A 27,549-nucleotide genomic window follows, 5' to 3' on the forward strand; every position below is an offset into this window, starting at 1 on the left:
TTACTACTCTTAAAATAACACCAAAATGTAGACATTTCCTTAATCTACTAGCAATATTAAGATTTCTCATCTTTGCATGCTTAAAGAAAATAACCTAAACTTCAATTTTAAGTACGAGGTAAAACCATTACCTTGGGTGTGCTTCCTTTAATGAATTTTTTAATTGAAGACAACAAGCCAGTTTCATTTTTCGGTGGTTTTTCTCCCCCTGAAGGCAGGCTATCATCAACCTCTGAATATTTCCTCTTTGCTCTAGCAGTGCGTTGTGTTTGGATTTGATTTGATTGCTGAGAAGCTTTCCGTGTTCTCAGCCTCATCTTTTATGGGTGCCACATATAAAACTACGAGAGAAAAATAACAAGGGTTATTAAAATTAAACCTAGCATGGCCAAATGTGCCCACCTTCTATAATAAAAATCCCTTGGTGTAGGTCTCCAGAGGATTAAATTAAGAAACCAAAATTTTAAGTGAAAGGATGCTTTGAACTTTTACATACTATCCCAAGTAACCTTCCCAACAACTTCTGAAATATTTTACCCTATGATCTAATAAAAATATGAGTAACACCAAAGAGTGCGCATACTCTTTCCACAGCACTATGCAACCTCCACCCATGCCAATATTACCATTCATTCAACCATTCAGTCAAGAAACATTTATTGAGCACTTACAACATTCAAGGCACTGGGCTAGGATAAGAACCTCATAAACAGTAAACCACATACAGAAGATTTTTGTCTTCTGGAGCTCATAATGTAGTGGGAAAACCCTCAATGAATGAATTAATTACCTGAGCATGATTCTAATGATCAATAATCATGCAAGTGTAAAAAGAGCAGTTGAATCATTCATTTTATAAGATCATTTTATCTTACCACACATGATACTTTAAAAATCGAATTCACATCAAAAAGAAATTATGAGGCAATCTACTTGAACTCTCACTTTATAGATGAGAAAATGGCTGACAAAACTGTATCAAGACAGAGGTAGTTAAGAATATACCCTAAATTAGAATCTGAAACAGAATATAAAAATTACCAAAGAATTAAGAAATGTGAATTCCAATCCTACTTCAATCACTGCTAAACTATAGTCACTTAACTGTTTTTTCACTTATATAAAGAATACGTTCATCTTACCATCCTGAGCTTCAAAATGAAAAAGGAATTAGAAAAGACTATAAACTGCAGAGAACATTAATGCTACTCACAATAGTGAATGCATTCACAGAAAAGTCTAACTCCTTTTAAGCATTCCCAACGCCTAAAGATGCCAAAAATCCTGGCAAAAGGTAGTCTTCACCGACTTAAGCTTAAGACATTATGTCTTTACTAAATCAACAGTCACAGAAAAAATGTTAGAAACTTTTAGGAAGTTATACATACATACACACACACATACACAATCTACTCCAACAAAAACCCCACACTCAAAGGATTCATCAGAGAAGTCCCTACACACCTTTACAAACAACTATTTTTTTCCCTATAAACAAATGGTACTCAGTTGTAACTTGCCATCCCAAAATAAAAAATGCTGCCTTTTTCCCTGAAGAGTCAAAGTTAATTCTAAAGTGATTTATCATTCAAGGCATGTATTATTTACTTTAAAATCCTATTTAAAGTATGTAAATGATGTCTTAATTCCTTAATTCTTCAGCACAGCACTCCTTAGAAAAGGAAAATTCGCATATAGCAAATGCAAGGGGGAATTCTCAAAACTATTTTTAATCAATTTCTGTAATTTTTTTAAATTAGAGAGCAAGTGGGGAAGGGGCAGAGACAGAAGCAGAGAGAAGCAGGCTCCATGCCCAGCACAAAACCCCATGCAGGGATCAATCCCACGACCCTGGGACCATGATCCAAGTGAAAATCAAGAGTTGGATGCTTAACCAACTGAGCCACACAGGTTCTATTCTGAGGTCTTTTTTGTTTTGGGTTTTTTTTTTTAATGTTTGTTTATTTTTGAGAGAGAGAGAGAGAGCGCGCGCGCATGAATGGGGGACACAGAATCCAAAGCAGGTTCCAGGCTCTGAGCTGTCAGCACAGAGCCTGACAAAGTGCTCGAACTCACACACGAACTGTGAGATCATGACCTGAGCTGAAGTCGGCAGCTCAACGGAGCCACCCAGACGCCCCTATTCTTGGGTATTTTGGGGGAAAAAATTTGTTTTTTTAAATTACAGAGGGGCACCTGGGTGACTCAGTGGGTCATGATCTCGAGCCTTCCCTCCCTGGCCCCCCAACAGGGCTCCTCACTGGGAGTGGGGCCTGCTTAAAATTCTCTCTCTCAAACAAACAAACAAAACACCTAGGAATGAATCTATCTTAAACCCAGAATCATCAAATAGGAATTATAACACCTTATGAAATAATGCACTAAGGTAAAGTAGGTCTTAAAAGACTAAAAGCATATAGGTTAAGTCCAGTCTTACAGAGTTTGGCTCATTAAAATTGCAATACTTATTGGTCATCTGCTACTAAAATGTTAAGGATGAAAACTATCTCTGCCCATGAGAATCATAAGTCTGGCAAATAAATATATATATCATAGTGTATATATAAAATTCTACATCACTCCACATGAAGAAGAGTGAAGACATTTCTGGGAAAGCTTAGGAGAAAGGTTCTTTGAACTCAAAAATAACCAGTGAGCATTTACTAGAAAGAAAGACATGAGCATTTAAAGAAAGAGTTGAAATGTAGAAGATTTTTGTCCATTCCAATAGTGAACTGTAAAAGGTGTACTTAATAGGTCTAAAAGGGCTGGGGCAGTCAAGCTTTCATGTTTTTTTTTTTTTTTTTAACGTTTATTTATTTTTGAGACAGAGAGAGACAGAGCATGAATGGGGGAGGTTCAGAGAGAGGGAGACACAGAATCTGAAACAGGCTCCAGGCTCTGAGCTGTCAGCACAGAGCCCGACGCGGGGCTCGAACTCACGGACCGCGAGATCATGACCTGAGCCAAAGTCGGCCGCTTAACTGACTGAGCCACCCAGGCGCCCCTCTCATGAACTTTCAAAACTGACTACTCAGGCAACAGATAAAGAAAACATATACTTTTCAATTTCTCATGAAATACTTACCAATAGACCATATGCTGAGACACATAAAAAAAGCTAAATAAATTTAAAGAAAAATCTTACAAAGTATGTTCTCTGACCACAATTACAAATCAAAAACAAAAATCTTAAAAAGTACCAAATACTTGAAAATTTAAAAATATATTTATAAATAAATCATTAGTCAGGAGGAGGAGGAGGAGAGGGGTGGGGAGAAGAGGAAATAAAAGCACAAGGGAAATAAATTTTGGACCAAAAAAACCAAAGAGCACCATCAAAATGTCTGGGATATAATAAGCAGCATTTAGAGGGAAATTATAAACATATATGCACCTAACACCAAAGTCACAAAATATATTAAGTAAAAACTGTCAAAAGCGAAAAATAGACAATTCAACAATAGTTGGGTATTTCAATATCTACTTTCAATAATGGACAGAACTAGACAAAAGGCCAATAAGGAAATAGAAGACATGAACAATTCTCTAGACTTAAGAGATACATATGGAACATTCGATCCAACAACAGCACAATACATAATATTCTCTAGGACAGACTACATGTCAGGACACAAAACAAGTCACAATAAACTTAGAAGAATTGAAATCATACAAGTATATGGTCTCCAACTACACTGGAATGAAATTAGAAATCACAAGGAAAGAAACGAGAAATTAAGAAATATGCAGAAATTAAACAAACTCCTAAATATGTAAGCATTGTGTCAAAGAAGAAATCACAAGGTGAATTAGAAAATACTTCAGGATTAAACAAAACAAAACCACAAATACCAAAACTTATGAGATGCCCCAAAAACAGTGCTCAGAGGGAAATTTATGTAAATGCTTATAATAGAAAAAAAACCTCAGGGCACCTCGGTGGCTCAGTGGGGTGAATCTCTGACTTTGGCTCAGGTCATGATCTCGCAGTCTGTGGGTGCGAACCCTGTGTCAAGCTCTGTGCTGACAGCTCAGAGCCTGCAACCTGCTTCAGATTCTGTGTCTCCCTCTCTCGCTCTGCCCCTCCCCTTCTCTCTCTCTCAAAAATAAATTTTAAAAAGTAAAAAACAAAAAAGAACCAAAAAAAAAACCAAAAACAAAATCTCAAGTCAGTAACAAAACTTTTCACCATAAGAAACTATAGAGAGAAAAACAAACTAAATCTAAAGCAAGCAAAAAGAAGGAAATAAAGAATAAAGCAGAAAGAACTCAAGTAGATGATTTACAAATAAGCAAAAGAGTGAAGCCAAAAATTTGTTCTTTGAAAAGATCAACAAAACGGACACACCTTAAATAGACTAGCGAAGAAAAAAAAAAAGAGAAGACTCAACTCACTAACGTCAGGAATGAAAGATGGCTCATTAATACCAACCCTACAGAAATAAAAACAATTTTAAGGGAATACTATGAACAATCGTACACCAACAAATTAGACAACCTAGAAGAAATGGATTAATTTCTATAGAGACACAAGTAAAATGGGCTCAAGAAAACAAAATCCAAAAGATTGCATTAGTGATAATTTCTTTAAAATCCAAAAAAAAAAAATCCAAGAGATTGCATTAGTGATAATTTCTTTAAAAACCTCCCACAAAGAAAAGTCCAATTTTAATGGCTTCACTGGCGAATTTTACCAAATGTCTGAAGAATTAACACCAATCCTTCTCAAACTCTTCCAAAAAATTGAGGAATACCTTCCAACTCAATCTATGAGGTCAGCATTGCTCCGATACCACAATCAAACAAAGACACTACAAGAAAAATTAAACTACTACTCAATATCCTTTACGAAAATAGATGCAAATATCCTCAATAAAATACTAGCAAACCAAGTCCTTTAGGAACATAGATGCAAATATCCTCAATAAAATACTAGCAAACCAAATCCAGCGGCTTAATAAAGGGATTACACACCATGACCAAAGTGGAATTTATTCCAGGGATGCAATTCTGGTTTAACATATGAAACTCAACCAATATAATACACCATGTTAAAAGAATAAAGGAAAAATTCCGTATGATCATCTCAACTGATGCAGAAAAAAAAAGCGCAATTGACCACACCCAACACCCTTTTCACAATAAAAATACTCAACAAACCAGAAATAGAAGGGAACTTCTTAAACCTGAGAAAAGGCAGCAACGAAAAATCCACGGCTATCATACCGCATAGTGAAAACCTAAATGCTTTCCTCTTAGGTAAAAACTAAGACAAGGATGTCCACTCTCACCACTTCTATTGACATTTCACTGGAGGTTCATGCCATGGAATCAGGCAAGAACAAGAAAATTTTAAAATTCACATTAGAAAAGAAAAAGTAAAACTATCTCTTTGCAAAGGACATGACATTGCATGAAAAATAACCACAAAAGCAGAAACCATAAAAGTAAAAACTACTAACTAGACTTCATAAAAATTAAAAAGACCTGAGAAGAGACTTCATAAAAGCTAGATGATTGGCCACAAACATATGAAATGATAATACTCAATACAATTCACCATCAGAAGTGCAAGTTAAAATCAAAACAGAATACTAATCTACACTTACTTGAAAGGCAAAAATTAAAAAGACTGACAACAAATGATAGCAAGGATGTGGAACAATGAGCACTCTCATACTCTGCTGGTGGGAATATAAGGTTTTTGGTAGAAGTTGAGCAATTTCTTTCAAACAACGCCTCACCCCTTGATCCAAGTTTTTATCCAAGAAAAAATGTAAACATGCCCACAGGATACTTTTACAAAACTGTTCCTGGCAGGCTTTATTTACAATAGCCCCCCAAACTGGAAACAACAAAAATGCTCAAGGACAGAAAAATGAATACTGTGGTGTCTTTACACAGTGAATAATTAGAAAACAGCAATGATCATCATTATCATCAACAACATGAAAGAATCTCAGACATTATGCTGAGCAATGGCAGCCACAAAAAAGTACATATTTGATGACACCATTAAAAAGAAATTCTATTAAAGGCAAAAATAATCTGAGGAGAAAAATCAAAATAGAAGTTGCCTTGGGGAAAAGAAATGACCTGTATGCAACAGAGTATGGATCTATTTGTCAAAACTTATAGCTAAAACCTATGTATTTCAAGGTATGTAAATTTTACAAAAATGTGTACCTGTAAAAAGTTCCTATAAACAATACTAACCAGCCAGCAAGAAGTTGGGAGTGGGTGGGGATACAAATCTAAAAAACATACAAAATATTAGTAACTACTTAAAAAGAGTGATAATTTTATAGGACTTCATGCCATTCTGTTTACATTGTGCATGTTTGATATTTTCCATTAAAAATTAGCAACAAAAGGGGCACTTAAGTGGCTCAGTCAGTTAAGCATCAGGCTTTGGCTCAGGTCATGATCTCACGGTCCAAGGGTTTGAGCCCCGCATCAGGCTCTGTGCAGACAGCTCAGAGCCTGGAGCCTGCTTCAGATTCTGTGTCTCCCTCTCTTTCTCTCTGCCCCTCCACTGCTCACACTCTATCTCTCTTGCTCAAAAATAAATAAACATTAAAAAAAACAAAACACCTTATTATCAGAGCTACCGACAAGGTTCAGCAGTGAAACAAAACTGAATTAAGTCAAAATAGAGTAGGGCAGTATCAAATGAGAAAAGCAAAGAGAACATCTACAAAAAGAGGGGTGGAGGAACATAAACTAAGCAATCTTCCCTATTTTTTAACATGGTAAGAAAATAACAGAAAGCTCCGTTTAAGTCAACAACTGTCCTGAACCAAACCTCTTTCCAAAAGTTCAAGGAAACGAATTTCACATTAAAAAGTAACAGAAATTAGATCAGAGCCCATAGTCATAAGGAAAAAAAAAAATTGAGAAGCAAAATAAAATCTCTAACTTTCTACAGACAGTAAGATTGCAAAAGATAAATCCACAAAAGCATATCACATCTACACACTATTTCCAAGTATGCTTAAAGACGTTAATACTAAGGAACAATTTTAACCAGGATTTAAGGAAAGGGAAAAGAAGCAAAAGAACTTGTAAAAAATTAAGAACAAAAAATCATTTCTAAACTAGACTAAAAAAGGAACAAAAAATTAAATGAACAGATAGAACAAAGATGGAATATTTTCACACATTAAAAAAGATTCAACACAGGGCGCCTGGGTGGCTCAGTGAGTTAAGCATCCAACTCTTGATCTCAGCTCAGGGTTGTTGAGTTGAAGTCCCACACTGGGCTCCCACAAGTGCACTTGGAGCCTACTTAAAAAAAAAAAGATTCAAAGATTCAAGAGTGCCTGGCTGGCTTACTTGTGGAGCAATACAACTCTTGATCTTGAGAGTTGTGAGTTCAAGGCCCACATTAGGAGTAAAGATTACTTAAAAATAAAAGTCTTAGGGGCGCCTGGGTGGCTCAGTCCGTTAAGCGGCCGACTTCGGCTCAGGTCATGATCTCTCGGTCAGTGAGTTCAAGCCCCGCGTCGGGCTCTGTGCTGACCGCTCAGAGCCTGGAGCCTGTTTCAGATTCTGTGTCTCCCTCTCTCTGACCCTCCCCTGTTCATGCTCTGTCTCTGTCTCAAAAATAAATAAACGTTAAAAAAAAAATTTGAAAAAAAAAATGAAAAAAAAAATAAAAGTCTTAAAAAACAAATGAAGATTCAAGAGAAACTGGTAAATACTGAAAACAGATCAGATACTCAAAAACAAGAGAAATTTCCAGAAATAGGAAAAGTTTGAAACTCTGTACTGAAAGAAACAGGCCTGAGAAAAGCAAATATGAAAACACAGTCTGGTATGAATTACTAGAACTTTACTGAACTTTAATTTTAAATGCGGGAAAAAAATCCTCCTTTGGGCATCTAAGCCAGATACAGGCAAACTTTTTCTTATAGAACCACACAGTAAATGTTTTAGGCTTGCAGATCACAGGGTATAAGTTAAATGAAACTCAAATATCAGTGTCTGGAACCATGCTCATTGGTTTCAATATTGTCTATGGCAGTGTTTAGCAAAAGCATCCAAAGACTATATGTTAAGTAAATGAGCATGGCTGTGTACAATAAAACTGTGTCTACACAGGCAGTCAGCCCACGGGCAACAGTTTGCATATCCCCGATCTAGACATGTACTAAGTGACTTTATAATGGAAAAAAAAAATTAAACTACTCTCAATTTTTCAACAGCAACACTTCATGCCAGACGAAAAATGGAGTTATATATTTAAAATAAAATAATCAAGAAAAGACCATGTGAGTAAACCAAGGATTTTATATCCAACAAAAATAACAAGAATAATGGCCACCAACTATTGTCAATGAGCAAAAACTCTGGGAATACTGTGGCCTTCCTAAAAAAATCTAACAGAGCATTTGAGAAAACCAAACTGAGTACAGATATTGCATTAGAACCGATGGTGAATATCAAACATACAACATGGAGTTAGTTACTCATACAGCAAAATCCAAAATGAAGGTTAAAAGGAAGAGAGTAGAGTATGTATATTCTCTGACAATGTAAACATACTTAACTATTTAAAATTTAAAAGTGAGGGATAAAGGCAGCTGTCTCAGTCAGTTAAGCAACCACCTTCGGCTCAGGTCATGATCTCACAGTTCCTCAGTTCAAGCCCTGCATCAGGCTCTGTGCTGGAGCCTGCTTCGGATTCTGTGTGTCCCTCTCCCTCTGCCCCTCTCCCACTCACATTCTGTCTCTTTCTCAAAAATAAATAAACATCAAAGAAAAAAAATTTTTTTAAGTAAGGGATGAATGTGAAGAACACAGCAAAAAGTGCATATACGGCTTCAAAAATCATGCATACGGTAATAGCACTGGCATGGCTATTGTGAGTCTGTCATGAGATAAAATTATTTAGACTTCTAATTCCAGGTCTATCATCTACTGGGTCCTCAGAAACCTAGAACAGTATAGAACAAGAAGACAGATATAGAGGAAGTTAAATCCCTGGAATTCTATGTCCAGCTTAAGAGGTGAATAAATCTCCACAAAAAGCAACCATTCAGTTAGACAAAATAACAAAAACCACCACTTCAGTACTCTAGAAATAAACCAAAGGCATATAACAATCTAAGAATCCTTATAAAACTGCTCAACTTTGGGTAAGAACGTTAGGAGTCCGTGTCATTCCTGTCTGGGACTGCTCTACTCCCCTACTCCCTACTCCACCTGCAAGCTCAGATGGTTTGTCAGGCTGAGAGGAATGTCAACTTTGAGGTCACCATAAAAAGAGACTGATGGTTTACAGCAGTCGGACAATGACCACACTCAATGGTATCATCAGTATAAGTGACATTTCTGGTATAAGTAATAATTTCTGTAGCAGGTGAAGTAGGAGGCCAACAGCTCTAATAGCCTGCAGATGCAGGGGTTGTTGCGCCAACCACATTCCTGGCTGAGGCAGCACACATGCACAACGGGGACTAAAGAGGGCCAAGCAAGCTATCCACATACTGAATCCTGCACATCAGAATTTCTTTTTAATTTTTAAAATGTTTGATAATTGAAGGAAATGATTTTTTTTTTAAATTTAAGGGGGGAGAGGGGCAGCGGGAGAGAGGGAGAGAGAATCTTAAGCAGACTCCATGCTCAGTGTGGAGCCCAATGTGGGGCTCAATCCCATAACCCTGGGATGCATGACCTCAGTCAAAATCAAGAGTTGGACACTCAACTGACTGAGCCACCCAGGTGCCCCAAAAGTAAAAATGACTTTAAACTGTAGTCATGACAGGTAAAATTAAATGTTTTAATTATATTTATAGGCTACCTCTAGTTCCCATTTGGTTAAATGCCTATGCATGCCCTTTCCTCATTTAAAAAAAAAAATTTTTTTTTAATTTTCCTTCTTTACATTTATTTATTTATTATTTATTTATTTTATTATTTATTTTTGAGAGACAGAGCAAGAGCAGGGGAGGGGCAGAGAGAGAGGGAGACACAAAATCCAAAGCAGGCTCCAGGCCCTGAGCTGGCCGCACAGAGCCCAACACAGGGCTCAAAACCATGAACTGTGAGATCATGACCTGAGCCGAAGTCAGATGCCTAACCAACTGAGCCACCCAGGCGCCCCTTCCTTGTTTTTTTGTCTTTGTTTTTAAGAATTAAAATACTGGGGCACCTGGGTGGCACAACTGGTTAAGTGTCGACTCTCAGCTCAGATGATCTCACAGTTTGTGAGTTCGAGCCCCACCCACAACAGGCTCTGCACTGATGGCACAGAAACTGCTTTGGATTCTCTCTCCTCTTGCTCTCTGCCCTTCCCCCACTTGTGCACGAGCATGTATGCTCTCTCTCTCTCAAATAAATAATAATAATAATAATAATAATAATAATAATAAAGAATCAAAGGACTGAAGTTGAAAAGAACTCTAGTTCAACCTCCCCAACCAAAGCAGAAATCTTTCAGATAGTTTCTCTGTTTAAAGGTAACCTATATTGTGCTCAAATAACTTAAGGAGACATGAAGCTCAATACTTCCTAATGCAAGTATTTCAAAATGTTAAATGAGTTCTAAACAAAAAGAACTTTTAAAGTGAACCGAATAAAACCTGCAAATATATAACATCAATTCGCTTATTTAATAAAAAAGTTCTTTTCTTTTTTAAGTTTATTTTAAGAAAGAGAGTACATGCGCTAGTGCACACAAGCAGGGGAGGGGCAGAGAAGGGAGAAAGAATCCCAAGCAGACTAAATGTTGTCAGCACAGAGCCTGATGCAGGGCTCAAACCCACAACCCATGAGATCACGACCTGAGCCAAAATCAAGAGTGGGACACTTAACCAACTGAGCCACCCAGGCGCCCCAATATGCAGAATTTCTAAAAAGAATTTAACTCTTGCAATTTGGTTAAGCATAATTTTCCTTGTTTTAAATCCAAAGCTTGAATATTTTTTCATTTTAATACTTAAAAACAAATATTATACAACTTTTTTAGTTTGCCAATTATGGCTTAATTTAGAAAAGTTAGGTATTTACATGATTTGTTCCAACTCCCCAATATAATGGAACTATATTTACTTCAAAAACAATTTGTATTTCCAAGGATCTCAATAAATATTTGCTAATTTAATCTCTTCGCATTTCTTGCAGATTACTAAAATCCTAAAATAAAGGCTCAAATGTCTATGCTTACCTGAATATTGAAACATGATTCAAACAAGCACACTACCAAAACACTGCCTAAAAAAGTACTGTGTTGGTTTTCTAGTAAGTTTCCTGTGTGCTCCAGAAAACCAATCCTTAACCTATCCTTTTCAAAAATAAAGTTCCTATCTAACTACATGTATCTGAACATGGAAAAGGTTAAAGTGATATATTAACCAATAGCTTTCCTTTATTAACTGCTCCGACCAAGGCACTGTCCTAAGTGGTTTTTAATACATTGTTTCACTTAATCTTTCAACATCATAAAGTAGTATCCATTACTTCCATCTTATGATGGAAGAAAATGAGGTGGAAAACACAGCAGAACTGTTTTAAGGAACAATTTCCAGGTAATTTCAATAAAAATAACTGGCAATGTAAAAATGGTATATTTATTGCCAACAAAAAACTAATTAAAAAGCCACTAAAAATTCTAATTTCCCATTACCCTCTAAAGTTTGTTTTTACTTCTGCTCTTTTCTAAATACATAGTCATTCACAAGTGATTTTCCCGCTGAATGAACCCCTGTCTATACAAAGCCTTAAAATAGGGTTAACTTACAAACAGCTGTGTTTACAAACTGGCAGTTGGGAGCTCAAAATACAACTTCTCATAGAAATAGTGTTACAAATGCGGGTTACAGTTCCAGGGCAGCTCCTATGGCATACTTTTACCCATAATATAACGATAGAAAAATCTAGACTCTAAACCATTATATCAACCGTGTGGAAAACTATATTCCCTATTTTTACACCAAGCCTATCTGTACTCATATTAAAACCATATATCTCTAGTGCTGGGAAAACTGGATATCCAAAAGCAAAAAATGAAGTTGGACCCTTACCTTACACCACATATAAAAACAAACTCAAAACGGATCAAAGACCTTAAGAGCTAAAACTATACAACTCTTAGAAGAAAACATAGGGAGAAAGCTCATGACATTGGGTTTGACAATAATTTCTTGGATATGACACAAAAGGACAGGCAACAAAAGAAAAAAGAAAAGATAAACCGGACTACACTTAAGTTAAAAACTTTTCTGCAATAAAGGACACTATCAGGGCACCTGGGTGGCTCAGTTGGTGAAGTGTCCGACTTCGGCTCAGATCATGACCTCATGTTTCTTGAGTTCGAGCCCTGTCCAGGCTCTGTACTGATAGCCTGGAGCCTGCAGCCTGCTTCAGATTCTGTCTCCCTCTCTCTCTGCTCCTCCCCCACTCGCGCTCTACCTCTGTCTCTCAAAAAGGAATAAACGTTAAAAAAATTTTAAAAAACGAATGAAATCTTGCCATTTGCAACTACATGGATGAAACTAGAGGGTATTATGCTAAGCGAAATTAGAGAAATATCATATGACTTCACTCGTATGAGGACTTTAAGATACAAAACAGATGAACATAGGGGAAGGGAAGCAAAAATAATATAAAAACAGGGAGGGGGACAAAACATATGAGACTCTTAAATATGGAGAACAAATAGACTGGTTACTGGAGGGGTTGTGGGAGGAGGGGATGGGCTAAATGGGTAAGAGACAGTAAGGAATCTATTCCTGAAATCATTGTTGCACTGTATGCTAACTAACTTGGATGTAAATTAAAAAAAAAAAAATCAATAAAGAGAAAGGAAAAAAAAATCTGTGCTTGTTAGCCTGGTGTTGTTCTGGTGTAGTCACAATGTAGGATAGGCCCTGTGTATCTGGGCATAAGGAGTGGGGCTCTGTCAGTGATTGCCTCTCAGTGCCAAATTAGGCTTGCAGCTTTTCAGGTCTTGTTTGGAAAGAGTTCCCTGAGCCTTGCCTTAAGGATAGGAGATCTCTGAAGACAGTTGTATTAAGATCCCTCTGCCCACACTGTTTCCTGCCCCACCCATTAGTGGTAGACGGGTTTTTCTTAGACTTTACCCTCCTCCTTAATCATGTCTTCACTTATGCCCTGAAGGTTACTGGACCTGCCCCTCCCCTGGCTTTAAAATTTTCTTTCCTTGGGGGAAAAAGATCTGGTTGAGGCTTTGATATTTTTTTTCCCAGGTACAAGCTGCTCCCCTCTTTAGCTCTGCACCGCAGAGGAAGGTTCTTTCTACTCATGTGTTCCCATATTGTGAGCACCTGGTGGAAGTCTGTGGCAAAGATACACTTCCATTGTGTCTGTAGCTTCCAGGAATACTACATTCTGTGCTAGCCTACTTTGCCTTAATTTTAAGGAGTTTATTAACAATTTTACATGATTTTTTTTTAATGTTTTTATGGCTCTTCCCTTGCTCTGCCATAGGTGAGCCAGTGCTTATATCCTGTCTCTCTTAGGAAAGGCTTTCCTTTTCTTGGATATTTATTTGGTTGCCCTAAGTCCTCAGCTCTCTGATAGGCTCAAGAGAAGTTCGATTTTGTAGTTTATCCCATTTTTGTAATTGTTGTTAGGCTTGTAGAAGCATTTTTTTCCCAGCTTTCTTTTGTGTAGGCAGAACCCAATTAATGTATAAAAGTGGATCTTTAGGTAAAACTCTACAATTAGAGGAGCTTTCCTTTCTGATCTAGAGCTGCAATTTGTAATTCCATGACTTGTTTGTGCTCAGGTTGCTTGGCATAAACTCCCTTGCCTTTTCCTTGGTTTAGACCAAAGGAAAGGGTTCAAACTGGCTAGGCTGATAGTAAAGAGAATAATTCCCCAATGCGTCCTACATTTTCTTTTTGGTTTTTGTTTTGTTATTGTTGGAGACCCAATTAGGGTGGACATTCAAGGCCTGGGCAAAGTGGAAAGTGCCCTAAAATTGGGCAGGCAGATAAGGTGGGTGAGGGCTGGCCCCTGCATGCCAAGAGGAGTACCAGAAAGGTCGTCCAGGCAGGCAGGTCTATCAGGGGACCTGTAGGCCAGCCCTTGAAAAGGTATCTAAGCCAGGTGGTGAATGCCTAGATCAGAGCCTCACCCAGGGAGGCAGGGTTAGGGCTGGTTAGGGTTTTCTAGAGTCTACAGACTGGCATTGCTAGGGGCCTCTCTGAGCTGCTGCTGGAACTCACAGTGTGTCTGCTGGTTGGAGTCTCCTGGAAGTGGGTGTGGAGGTGGTTGTTCTTCACAAGGTGGTCAAGACAGGAGTTGATCTGGTCCAACATGGAGTCAATGGTAGCATATTCTGCCTCCCTGAAGTCATCATCTTCACCTTCTACCCTTGCCTCCACTGGCATGCCCAGGTCCCTGTTGGGGCCCAACATTGTGGGCCTGGGTGCCCCAAGGGCTGTGCGATGATGGGAGATGCTGGAATGCAGCGATCATGCACCCACAGCCAGCACAGGGTGGAAGGTGGAGGCACTGGATGAAATGCAGGACCAGAAGAGCAGATTTTTTTCCTCTTTCCTAAACATTGTGGTTCTCCCAAAACTATCTTATGGTTAGGCCTTCCTCTATGGTTTTTGTTATCTTTTCCCCAAACCTCTCTTTCTCCCAATCCTACTTATCGGTCCATTCCAATTCCTGTTATGAAAGGCCTGGAAAAAACAGATTTATACAAAGTACACAAATACATAGGTACATAAGGTACTTAATTTGAGTAGGTATAAGTGAAATCATATAATATTTGTCCCTTCATGACTGATTTATTTTCCTTAGTGTAATGTCAAGTTTCATCCATGTTGTAGCATATTATAGAATTTCCTTCTTCTTTAGGGCTGAATAACATTCCATTGTATATTTCTACCACATTTTGTTTATACACTCTTCTGTCAATAGACACTTATGCTTCCACCTTTTGGCTGTTGTGGATAACGGTGCTGTGAATATGGCTATGCAAATATCTGTTTGTGTTCCTGCTTTCAGTTCTTTAGAACTACCTAGAAGAATTGCTAGATCATATGGTAATTCTATGTTTAAATTTTTAAGGAACTGCCAACAGTATTTTCCACAGTGGCTGCACCATTTTGCACTCTTATCAGCAGTGCACCAAGGGTTCCAGTTTCTTCATATCCCTGATGACAAGTCTTATTTTCTGTTTTTTGATAATGGCTATCATAGTGGTGTGAAGAGGTACCTCACTGTGGTTTTGGTTTGCATTTTCCTAATGATTAGTGATGTTGAGCATTATTTGATGTGCTTTTTTGTATATCTTCTTTGGAGAAATGTCTTTTACCTGTTTTTGAACTGGGTTGTTCGATTTTTTTTGTTGTTGCAGGAGTTTTAAAATATATTCTGAATATTAAACCCATATGAGATATATGACTTGCACATATTTTCTCTCATTCCATAGGCTGCCTTTTCACTGTTGATAGTATCGTTTTTTTAATTTATTTTTTATTAAAAAAAATTTTTAATGCTTATTTTTGAGAAAGAGAAGATGCAGGGGGAGGGGCAAAGAGAGAAGGGAGACAAAGAATCTGAAGCAGGTTCCAGGCTCTGAGCTGTCAGCACAGAGCCTGATGCAGGGCTTGAGCCCACTGACCGTGAGATCATGACCTGAACTGAAGTCGGACGCTTAACCGAGCCTCCCAGGTGACCCAAGATTTCATTCTTTTTGATTGCCGAGTAATACTCCTCCATTATATGTGTGTGTGTGTGTATATATTGTGTGTGTGTATATATACACACACACACACACACACACACACACACACACACACACACACATACACACACACACACACACACACACACACACACACACACTTATCTTTATCCATTCATCCATCAGTGGACATGTGGGGTCTTTCCATAATTTGGCTATTGTTGATAGTGCTGCTATAAACATTGGTGTACATGTGTCCCTCCGAAAGAGCACACCTAACAAGCACAGATTAACACAACTGTAATCTACCACTGGAAGAGAGGAGAATCTACAAAGGAACACAAACAGGTGCACAAGGAAAGCCAAAAACTGAAAGTCATCAGGAAAACTGAGAAATACTTTCTCATGCCTCAATTTCTAGCTTAAGCACAAATAACACTAGAGAAGTTTGCAATTAATGGTGCACTTAAAATATTCTTCACAAAGAAAAAAAAATTCTTTTGTTACAACAAAACTGAAACTTAGATCAACTGGACTCCCTACACTAAAAATCCAGGTACACAATTTTCCAGGTATATATACTATCTACTCAGTCTTTAACTGTTCTGTTCATGATATCTAGCATTTGATAAAATATTGAAAGACACACAAAAAAGGAAGAAAATTCAACCCACTGTCAAGACAAAGCATTCAACAGAACCAAAAATCAATGAGGTCAAAAACAGAAAACTCAATGAAACCAAAAGTTGATTTAGAAAAGATCAGTAAATTGATAAGCCTCTAGTAAGACTGAGGGGAAAAAAGGAAGACACAAATTACAAACATCTGGAATGAAAAGTGAAATCCCTACACATCCCACAGACATTATATGAACAATAATGGAATATAACAACTTTATGCCCGTATATTCAACAATTTACATGAAATGGTCAAACTCCTCAAAAACTGAGCCACCAAAGCTCACACAAGAATAGGTAACCTGATCAGTCCTACATCTATTTTAAAAAATTGAAATTGTAGGAAAAGCCTCTAACACAGGGGTCCAGATGACTTCACTGGAAAATCATACCAAACATTTAAAACAAAACATTAAAACAGAAGCACCTGGGTGGCTCAGTCACTTAAGTGTCCAACTCCTGATTTCCGCTCAGGTCATGATCTCACAGTTCATGATCCTCTCTCTCCCTCTCGTGCATGCACATGCACGCTCTCTCTCTCTCAAAATATATAAACTTGAAAAAAAAAGAAATCATTTAAAACAAAAACAAAACAAATCTACACAAACTTTTAGAAAATAGAAGGGAACACACTTCCCAACTCATTTTATGAGGTCAGCATTACCCTAATAACAACTGGGCCAAGTACAGGTCAGAAATTGCCTATACAACATCTGCAATAATCTAATACTATCACTTAAAATATAAAGGAAAAATTTTAAACATGCATATACTTCCTCTTCTTGGTAATTCTACTTATGTTAGAATTTAACATATCCTCTAGGTTCTCTAGGAGCTCCATTACTAGATAAGCCCTTTTCTGTTATCAGTAGAACAGAATAAAACAAGTAAAGACTGGGAAATGAGTACACTAGGGAAATGGATCTAATGAATGAAAATGATACAATTTAGTTAGATTACATCATAAAACAAACCTAACAATGGGGCAATGACATTTTTAAGCCTACGAACTCATGACATTACAAGGGGGGGAAGTATATAATGTAAAACATTTCAACTTTTTTCAACATTTAAACCAGACCTCATTTCAGGAATAGAAAGAGCTGACTGCTCAGCAATCTAAAACTGGGCAATGAAGTTTGCTTTCTATTTACCTGCAGGCCAACTAAAAGGATTGGGAAAGTAGTGGAGGGTGGGGAGAAAATCTCTTTCAAATGCTCATTATCAATTGCGAAATTAATTCTGCTAGTTTCTCTACCACCTCTAAATTTCAGACTCACATCCAACAGCCTTCTCATCACTTTCACTTGGCACCTCAAATTCAACTTACCCCAAAATGAACTCTTTCTCACCCACATTCCCATCCCACCGTCACACCCAAACCTACTCTTCCTACTGTATTATTTCCTACTATATTCTTTTTTTTTAAGTTTATTAATTTAAGCAATTTCTTTACCCAATATGGGGCTCAAACTCACAACCCCAAGATCAAGAACCACACACTCTACCGAGTGACCCTGCCAGCCGCTTCTCTTACTATCTTCTTGATTGCAAGTAATGTTCCCACCGTCTACCCCATCAACCAAACCAGAAACCACCCTATATATCCTAGTCATTCCTCGTTTCCTACAATCAACACACCCTGATGACTTCACCTCTAAAACAGTTCTTAGTCTTGTCCCCTTTAAATCCATCCTCCCCACTCCACAAATCTGCCTGTTCCTTCTCATTAACTGTCTTCAAAATAAAGACTAGACTCTAGTATAAAACCCTACATGATCTAAGTCTTTTTTCATTGCTATTTGCTGCCTCTCTCTTTGCACTCCAATAATAATAGTTTCCTGCCCACACTATGCTGTATCTACTTCTGCTTTTCTCTTTACCTCAAACATTCTTTTCTTTCAACTAATTCTTATCTTCATCACTGAAAGCTCAGCCCAAGTATCTTGCACCCCAGTAAGTTAAGTAACCGCCTCCACATCCCCAAGTTGATGTAAACCTATATTATCTGTATCTAAGCTCTTAACAAATCCTACTGAAATAATTTATATCTTTAACTGCACTAGACTGTAAGAGTCTTGAAGGCAGAAATCTAATCTGTAACAATAACCTGGCACATAAGATAACTCAATCTATGTTGAACTGAACCATAAATTTTTCTCATTTTCCTCAGAGACCAGAGATTAGAAAATGGGAAAAAAGTATGTCACTGAAACACAAACAACCCTCACTGCAGCAATCAATTCTTGCTCACAAAAAGGGGCCTATAAATAAAACTAAAAATGTTCCTTCCTCATAAGATTTCCTTCCTCTTCACAAAATCCCTGATTCCAAGCAATATCTGAAGCAAACAATTATGGTTACAGATGATCTTGTGCTAACAAGATTATAATAATGCTACAAGCATAAACTCAGTTAATAATTTGCTAATGATGTCTTGAGTGCACAAATTTCTATCAAAACAACAAAATAGCACACTGCATATAAAGGATTCTTAACGAATTTTCTAGGACCACCCTGATGTATATCCTTTAAACAAGTATTTGCTGAATGAAGCAGAGAAGAGGGAAACAAAAGTGAGTAATAAATAAAGACAACTGTAAAAAGATTACAAATCAAACTTTAAAGGAAACAAAGTCTGGGTTTTCCCATTAAAATTTAGACACATATAAATTGTAAGTTGGCTATATAAAGAATATACGCATATAAGGTTCCAGAGTAGCCTCCCGAGGGAGTTATTTAAGGAATAACAGGGAGGTACCAGTCCTGAATCTATCATTAGTTAGCGGCCAGACACTGATTAAGTCATGCAATCATTCTAGCATTTCATTTCCTCAACAGCAGAAATTACTGGACATTAGATCTGTGCATTTCACTATATGTAAATTTTACCTTAAAAAAAAAAGGTGCCAAAATGGGAAATGAGTCATTAATTAAGCTGAGCTGTTTTCATCCTATCACATACAACTCATCCCACAGCACCCTAATTAAGAATTTAAGACAAACACTTACTACATGTTAAAAAGTCTTCAGAATGGCTCATCGTTAATAAAACAAAGACTTTACTGGACTAGATGGCCCTTTGGTCTCCTCTAGGTCTAGATTTCTATGAGTTTGTTAATTTATACTATTACAAATAGTATCACTACTGGATTTATATTAAAATTTATATTAATGAAAAAAAAAGCTAAAAATCACTGCCTTCATTAATACCAAATGACATTTCCAAAAGTGTCAGCATCTGTTTTTCCTATCTATATTTCTAGCCTGACTAATCTGAAATCAACAACTTGAGGTACTGCAACTGTCCACTTTAATCTCCACAACTTCCCTAAGCCTTCATTAAATGACTTCAGAGAAGGAAGAGATTTCTCTGGTCCCTCCCACTTATCATCTAATAAAAGTCAAAAGTCAACTAGGGCAGAAGAACTTAGTAGAGGAGTATTACATAAGCATCAATTCCAATACAAGAAGAGTTTTCATCAAATCCTTCTCCAAAAAGTGTGATAAAGATAGGTGGTCATTTTGGGGTTATTACTATTTTTGATGTAGGACTTTGTTTTTTTTTACTAGCTAACATTATAAGATTCTTTAGAAGCTACTAAACATAATAAACTTATAATCAAAAGCATTTGTCAAAATATAGGGAATATACAAAAAAAACCCAGCAGATGAGGTTCTTTCCTTGCAAAATTTTCTTCGATGAACAACAATGAAGAATGCTTTTTCTAAATCTATGATCAATTATTTTTCTCTAGAGAAACAAAATATGTGGATTGTTAAATTGATGACTATAACACTCTATGAAAATATGAACTCTGATTTTTTAAAGAGTGCATTATTCAGTTTGTTAATCACTGAAAATACTTATTAAGGCACAACCATTCAGATATAAAGTTTTAAAATACTACTAGCAGTACCCCAACTTAAAACCTTTTTATGTCTTCAGCAGAAATACCATTAGGACAAAATCAGTATTTGTTATGGACAGAATGAGGTAGTATGTCCTGCTGAGGGCATTTTTGTATTTCTTTAACCTAAGCTTTAATAGAACAATAATTTGGAGACTTTTAATTTTAACTACCTTCAATAAATATAATTTAAACATCTTGTAAAAAGAGCATTCTACTACATGGTATGAAAGAAATTCTTATCAATAACACTTTATAACACAAGGTGTTAGCAAACATATAATTTATGAATTCATAAGAACTGAGTACCATAATACTCATGAGAAACTTTTCTTTTTCCTCAAAAAGCACATACAATACTTGTCACTCCAGTCTATTATTTTTCATATTACTATCCTTTCTAAAAAAAGAAAAAAAAAAAAAAAAAATATATATATATATATATATATTCCAGCATTTTTGTTTTTTAATTTGCTGGGTCACCTGTATACATACAAGTTACAATGTACTTTTTAAACACATTAACAAAGAAACTTGACGATAAAAGAAGTGAACTTAAACTTAGCAGAATTTTCCTAAAAGTGCTTTTATTTTAGTTCTCACCGAAACTGGGCAAGAGGATAGATACAACTACTTATACTCTTTGATTAAACTTCTATTTACTTAAAGAAAATTAATTTTATGGGCACCTGGGTGGCTCAGTCAGCTAAGTGTTTGACTTAAGCTCAGGTCATGATCTCATGGTTTCTGAGTTCAAGCCTCGCAATGGGCTCTGGGCTCTGTGCTGTCAGCACAAAGCCCGTTTTGGATCCTCTGTCTCCCTTTCTCTCTCTGCCCCTGCCCCACTTGCACTCTCTCAAAAATAAACAAACATTTAAAAAAAAGAAAATTAATTTTGTATTAACCTACTCAGGTCAGTAGAAATCTGAAACCTGTAGAAAACATTTACTTATAGGAATAAAAAGCTAACGAGATTGACAAGAAGGAAAAATAGTTATTAACTAAAAATTTTTAAAATTATGTAGTAAACACCAAGGCCTTTGCCCAAAATAAATTTACAGTATCTGAAATAATCCCTACTATTCTTACACTACCTACCAAGAAAAAATTAGTCATTTTGATTGAGATAAAGACAGAATTTACGAAGAGTGAATTTTTTTTTTTTTTTAAGTAAACTCTACCTCCAACATGGGGCTTAAACTCACAACCCCAAGATTAAGAGTCACATGCTATATGGACTGAGGCAGCCAGGAGCCCCAAGTGAATTTCTATTTAAATTACTAGTCGGGGCACCTGGCTGGCTCAGTGGGTAGAACATGCAACTCTTGATCTTGGAGTTTTGAGCTCAAGCCCCACAGTGGGTACAGAGATTAATTTAAAATAAAATCCTTTAAATAAATAAATAAATAAATAAATAAATAAATAAATAAATAAATAGTCAAAGACTAGGTATAGTCATAATTCTCTTACAGAAGTACACTCTTGTTTGCTATGACTAAAAAAATAAAATGGCATACTCCCAATAAGGAAAAAGTGCATTATTTTTGAAATGTGATTGTGAATATTTTTCAAATAATTTTTATCAGTACCTCAGAAAATTAAAGGACTGTATAATTAATTATCTTATTTAACAAAAAATACTAAAGCAGGTACTTTTAAGATCAGTGAGAGGTTAATCATTTTCAACTCAACAGGATAATCATACATATTTGGGGACTACCAGGAAGAAAGTAATTATTCCTAAAACAAATAATCATAGTTTTTTCTCAACTAAAAAGATACTTATGTGTTCTGGATATTTTTCTTTAACAAGTAATATACTCTACTTTTAATAAAGTGTACTTTTAAATTCCTACTTAAAAATTAACTGGTCAACATAAGAAATTTAAAATGCCAAGTTATGCTGCTAATGGAGTCTTAATCTTTCCCTTTCTTGGGAAGCCTGGGTCAGTCCATTAAGTGACCAACTCTTGGTTTCAGCTGAGGTCATGATCTCAAAGTTTGTCAGTTCTGGCGCCACATCAGGCTCTGCGCTATCACTGCAGAGCCTGCTTGGGATTCTCTCTCTCCCTTTCTCTCTGCCCCCTCACATCTCTCTCTCTCAAAATAAATAAATAAAAACTTAAAATCTTCCCCTTATCTACTTTTAACAACATGTCTGCTTTTTAACTTCCCAAACAATTTTTCTTTTTTTTTTAATTTTTTAAAAAATGTTTTTATTTATTTTTGAAGGAGAGAGAGCATGAGTGGGGGAGGAGCAGAGAGAGAGGGAGACACAGAATTCAAAGCAGGCTCCAGGCCCTAAGCTGTCAGCACAGAGCCCGACACGGGGCTCGAACTCAGGAACTGTGAGATCATGACCCAAGCCAAAGTCGGACACTCAACTGAGCCACCCAGGCGCCCCTCAAACAATTTCTTAATATATAAGTATTCAGTCCACAGAAAAATATTCTTCCTAAACTATATATGCAACTACTACTAAATATTAATCTCAATTATTCCTGAAGTATTCAGGTGTCTTCTAATAGTACAGTTTTATGTTTCTTTAACCAAGGTAGTAAACACATTTTCCTGTTCTAAAATTATTATAGCTATTATGAAAACCTGATTGCTAGAACCTCAAGTCAAAGTACGGCTGATGATTTATGTTTAATCTAGACATACTTCCTTTCCTACAGTCTCTTTAAATTAATACAGGAGACTTTATGAATACCATAAAATATGGGATCCAAAATATACTCAACTGGCCTATTGTGACCTTATAATAAAATTAAAAGACTTATTATGTAAAAATTTTACACTATTTTTTTTTCAATGGCATATTAGTGTTTCCCTTCACTCTTCTAAAAATACCATACTAACTGAGGGAAACTGGCCAAACCTTTAAGTCATATTTGTCCTTACAGTTCTCCCATTCTTTGGGCCACACTTAGTCTCACCCCTCATTACTGTCAGATTCACAAGATTCCTTAAGGACCCCAAGAAACCCAAGTTTCTCATTGCGACTCGACCCCCACCATATCTTTCTCTGCTAGACAGTCAGTGCTCCTATGTCACACCTCTCCTGATCAGTCAGCACATAAAAGCTTACTTCTACATTTTAGCACTGCCTCTGAACCCTCACCTGTTTGTGGTATCAGCAAGTTTATCTGATAAACTCATACGAGATAATATTGCCAATAAAAGACAATAGTTTAAAGTTTATCTTCCAGAGAATTTGTGATTTAAACATCATTTTAAAAAGAATTTCAGAGGGGCACCTGGATGGCTCAATTGGTTAAGTGTCTGACTCTTGGTTTTGGCTCAGGTCATGATTTCACAGTTTGTGAGATTGAGTCCTGCTTTGGGCTCTGCTCTGACTGTGCAGAGCTTGCCTGGGATTCTCTCTCACCCTCTCTCTGCCCCTTCCCTGCTCCCACAGGCTCTCTCTCTCAAAATAAATAAATAAACATTTAAAAAGAATTTCATAATACACAAGAGAGACACAAAATTAGGCACTAACAATTCTCAAATTATACTACACAGTAAACTATCTAGTCTACCTATTTGTAATGTAGAACCAATTACAATTTAATACAGTTTAAACTGAAAATTAGGGGCCCCCGGGTGGTTCACTCAGTTAAGCGGCTAACTCTTGATTTCAGCTCAGGTCATGATCTCACAGTTTGTGAGTTCAAGTCCCACATCGGCTGTGCGTTGACAGCCTGGAGCCTATCTGGGATTCTCTGTTTCCCTCTCTACCCATTCCAGCTCACATGCTTTCTCTCTCTCAAAAATAAACAAACGTTAAAAGAAAAAAAAAAAAAAAAAAAAAAGGTGACCTGAAATTTAATGTAGTCATACAACCAGTAGTGAATATAGATCTGGCTTAGATAGGTGCCTCACAAATGTCAAGTAAGTTAAAACTAAAACTGTTAATTGTATGGTTTTATCATAAGCTCCATATCTGTTAAATCTTCTCATCTTCTTTTCATGTATCTAAGTGCTTCTCTCTTTTTTTTAATGTTTACTTATTTTTGAGAGAGAGAGAAAGAGAAAGAGAGAGAGACAGACAGACAGACAGAGCATAAGCAGAGGAGGGGCAGAGAGAGAAGGAGATACAGAATCCCAAGAAGGCTCCAGGCTCTGAGCTGTCAGCACAGAGCCCAACACAGGACTTGAACCCATGGACCGCGAGACCATGACCTGAGGCGAAGTCAGATGCTCAACTGACTGAGCCACCCAGGGGCCCCAAATCTTCTCATCTTCAAAGTATAGCAAATGACCCCCCATAGCTAATCCAGTTAAAAATGGTCAGGTAACTTTTTTTTTTTTTTTTTTTTTTAAGTAATCTCTATCTACCCCCAACATGAGGCTAGAGCTCAGGATCCCAAGATCAAAAGTCACATGTTTTACTAAATGAGTCAGAAAGGCACCCCTAAAATGGTTAGGTAACTTTTTAACCTACCCAGAATAATTACCTTAGTACACCATACATGAGGTCTCTCAGAACATTTGACACTTCTGACTTAAAGTGTCTTTTCTACTTTATGCTTTTCACAACAACCTGGTAAATTACAAATAAAATTGCAGACTGTCTACTTCAAATTCTGACAAATCACTTTGTTCTTTATTGCTTCAACCCAAAGTACATTCTCCTATGACTGAAATAATTTAATACCATTTCATTCAATCTGCAATTAATTTTACAGTTACAAGTCTAGAGCCTAGAACATCTTTCTAAACAACAATTTAGAAACCAGAATTGTATGGATTTTCTTCTATAATAATCTTGTGAAGAAACCTCTGGACCAGAAATCTCAAACACAGATAAATTTGGGAGAGAGAAAACACCCCCACTTCTTAATTTCTTAACAGTGGAAAAGAATAAATTACTAGCTCAAATGAAATGCCCAAGAGACACTATGTAGAATGGAATATTATAAGACACACCAATCCTATTCAGTTTTTCTATACAATCCTATTTGGAATTTCTATATAGCTACAAGACTACAGAGATTAAGGACTATACCACTTATAGCTTTTACATCCTTTCAAGCCGTACTGAGAAGAGTATGAAAAGAGCACAGATACTGAATGAATGTAGAATTTAAACAATTTGAGATTTCTTGAAGACAAAATCTACATACAATGCTCACTCAGCCATCTGAAAGCCAAATTTTATTAAAAACATTAATGCTTTATAAACTATCCAAAAAGGTCATTAAAACAGAGATGAAGCCTACACGAGTCCAATTATTTTACATTCTTTTAAACACATAATGGCCCCATTTTTTGAAACAAATAGGTTCAGCAAGCATCCACTATGCCCTCACCTCCACTTCCCATTCCCTTTTGGTCCTAGAAGACAAGTATGAGGTTCAATTCAATCCTAAAAGACTGCTTCACATAAGAGCTACTTTTGCCTTGACTTTCTTTATGACCTTGGAGGGAATCTACCAAATGACAACTATAATGATGTTGGTGTATTCTTGTTTATCACTGAAATTTAACCCTAATATGCTAACATTAATGAAGTCTTCTAAACTGAACCTAGAGAACTGAAAACCTGTGAGTTAAAATATCGACTGATATGCATTATGAACCACGTTTTAAAACCTTAATCTGACTAGTAAGGGGGAAAAAAGTACCAAGGCCCCAAATTCAACAAGATTGAAAAATAAATTCTGAAAAACACCAACAGTGTCATTATTACTTCTCTTTATGGAAAACTGGTCTGCAACGCAAAAAAAAAAAAGGGGGGGGGGGTGGAGGTGGGGGAGATAAAATTAGCTTCAACTAGACGTTTCCTTGCTTTTACAAAGATAACAGCTGGACAACAAAGGAAAATTTAAAACTTGGCAAAGAATGGGGTGACTATGTAAAAAATTCTACAATCTGACAATTACTAAGATAAACCTATCACTCAAGTTACTAATTTGTATACCCATCTTGGGTAGTAATCATGGTACCATTTTATTAGCACTAGAAAGATAAATCCTTGCCTTGGAGGAACATTTACTAAGTACATTTCATTTCAGGATCTTAGGGCAGTTTACGAGCAGTATCTCTTTAGGCTTCCCTAAGGTACTCTAAAGTGCTTAACATCATTCACACATCCAGCCACCACTAGGGTGAGAAGTAAATAAACACGATTTACTTATGCAATTATTTACCACAGAATTCTAGTCAAGAATGCAAAAGTAAACATTCATATAGTTATTTAATCCCCAAAGAAAGCGTAGAATACTACGGGCGATAAGATTCACCCTTAATTGACCACTACAGAAACCACAGGCCTTCCACATGGGCTGTCCTTTACTATCACTCTTGATTCGAAAAAGTAACAATGTCAACTCAACATTTTAACAGTACAGAAGATAAACAGAACTCAGTGAAATCTCTAATTCCAGATCCTCAAAAAATGTTTATAAAAACTGAGATAGAGCAACGCCCCCCTAAAAGCACCCTACTACAAAGAACGAAATACCGAAAACATGAGGTGGGCCAAGGTTAGAAAAGCTGATCTAACCCAATTACCCGGAGGGACCACAAGGTTTGGGACTAGGAACGTGAGATCGGGGTGGGGGTGGGTAGCAAAGTGAAATCTAACCCCAGAAATCACAACACAGGCCGCAGCCTAGAAGCTGAAGCTGGCGGGAAGTGAGCTCCCTTTCTGTTCCCAGGGGAAAGTCCAGAGAAGAGAGGCTCCACACAGCGCACTCATAAGGCGCCAATAGTGCATGCCTACCAAGGCGCCGGAGCCGCTGGAGAACCCGGTTGAGAAGGGGAGGAGACCCCGGCAGACGGCCCTGGAAGAGGAGGAGGACTAAGGTTGGAAGCAGCGGCAGTGTCTGGACGAGGGGGATTACCTAACTGTGACGACAGGAAAGTGTCCTCAGGCTCCGGCGATGGTCCCGACTGCGCAATGTGTGGTGTCTTTCCCGCTTAGCCCGCAGCAGCAACAGAACCAGCTCCTTCAGCCAGTCGCCATTTCCCGCCTACCGACCTGCTGCACCGCACGGACAGAGACCCGGATGGAAAGCGGCCTCTCCGCGCAGGCGCCTTGACTTTCTCCTCCCCCTCCCGCCACAATTCCGCGAGGTGGGAGGGAAGGAATGCGGGCGGCCTCAGAGTCAAAAAAAAAAAAAAAAAAAATCCAGCTTTTACTTCCGTAAAGAGCGTTGGAGTTCCTGCCGCCGGAAGAAACTCACAAGCCTGATTCCTGACACAAAATGCACGCAGGCCCTTAGGACCGAATGGAGGAAAAAGGACAAAACCTATCAGGATACGCCAGGACCTAGGGGAT

General features: G+C 37.2%; 1 protein-coding gene and 1 pseudogene across 4 annotated transcripts in view; both read right to left on the reverse strand.

Annotated features, from left to right (window-relative positions):
• Positions 1-27,282, reverse strand: part of CTDSPL2 (CTD small phosphatase like 2) — a 79,848-nt gene extending 52,566 nt beyond the window's left edge. For 3 of the 4 annotated variants that reach the window (XM_042942166.1, XM_042942164.1, XM_042942167.1), the window contains exons 1-2: positions 27,113-27,282; positions 132-341 (exon numbers count right to left, since the gene is read on the reverse strand). In XM_042942166.1, coding sequence (XP_042798100.1) covers positions 132-317 — 186 coding nt within the window. In that variant the 5' untranslated portion in view covers positions 318-341; positions 27,113-27,282. The other variant, XM_042942165.1, reaches the window with a different exon arrangement.
• On the reverse strand, positions 14,006-14,761 carry LOC122222098 (annotated as a pseudogene).
• Positions 27,283-27,549: the final 267 nt, after the last annotated feature.

This window comes from Panthera leo, chromosome B3 (assembly GCF_018350215.1).
Source record: "Panthera leo isolate Ple1 chromosome B3, P.leo_Ple1_pat1.1, whole genome shotgun sequence".
NCBI classification, from domain to species: domain Eukaryota; kingdom Metazoa; phylum Chordata; class Mammalia; order Carnivora; family Felidae; genus Panthera; species Panthera leo.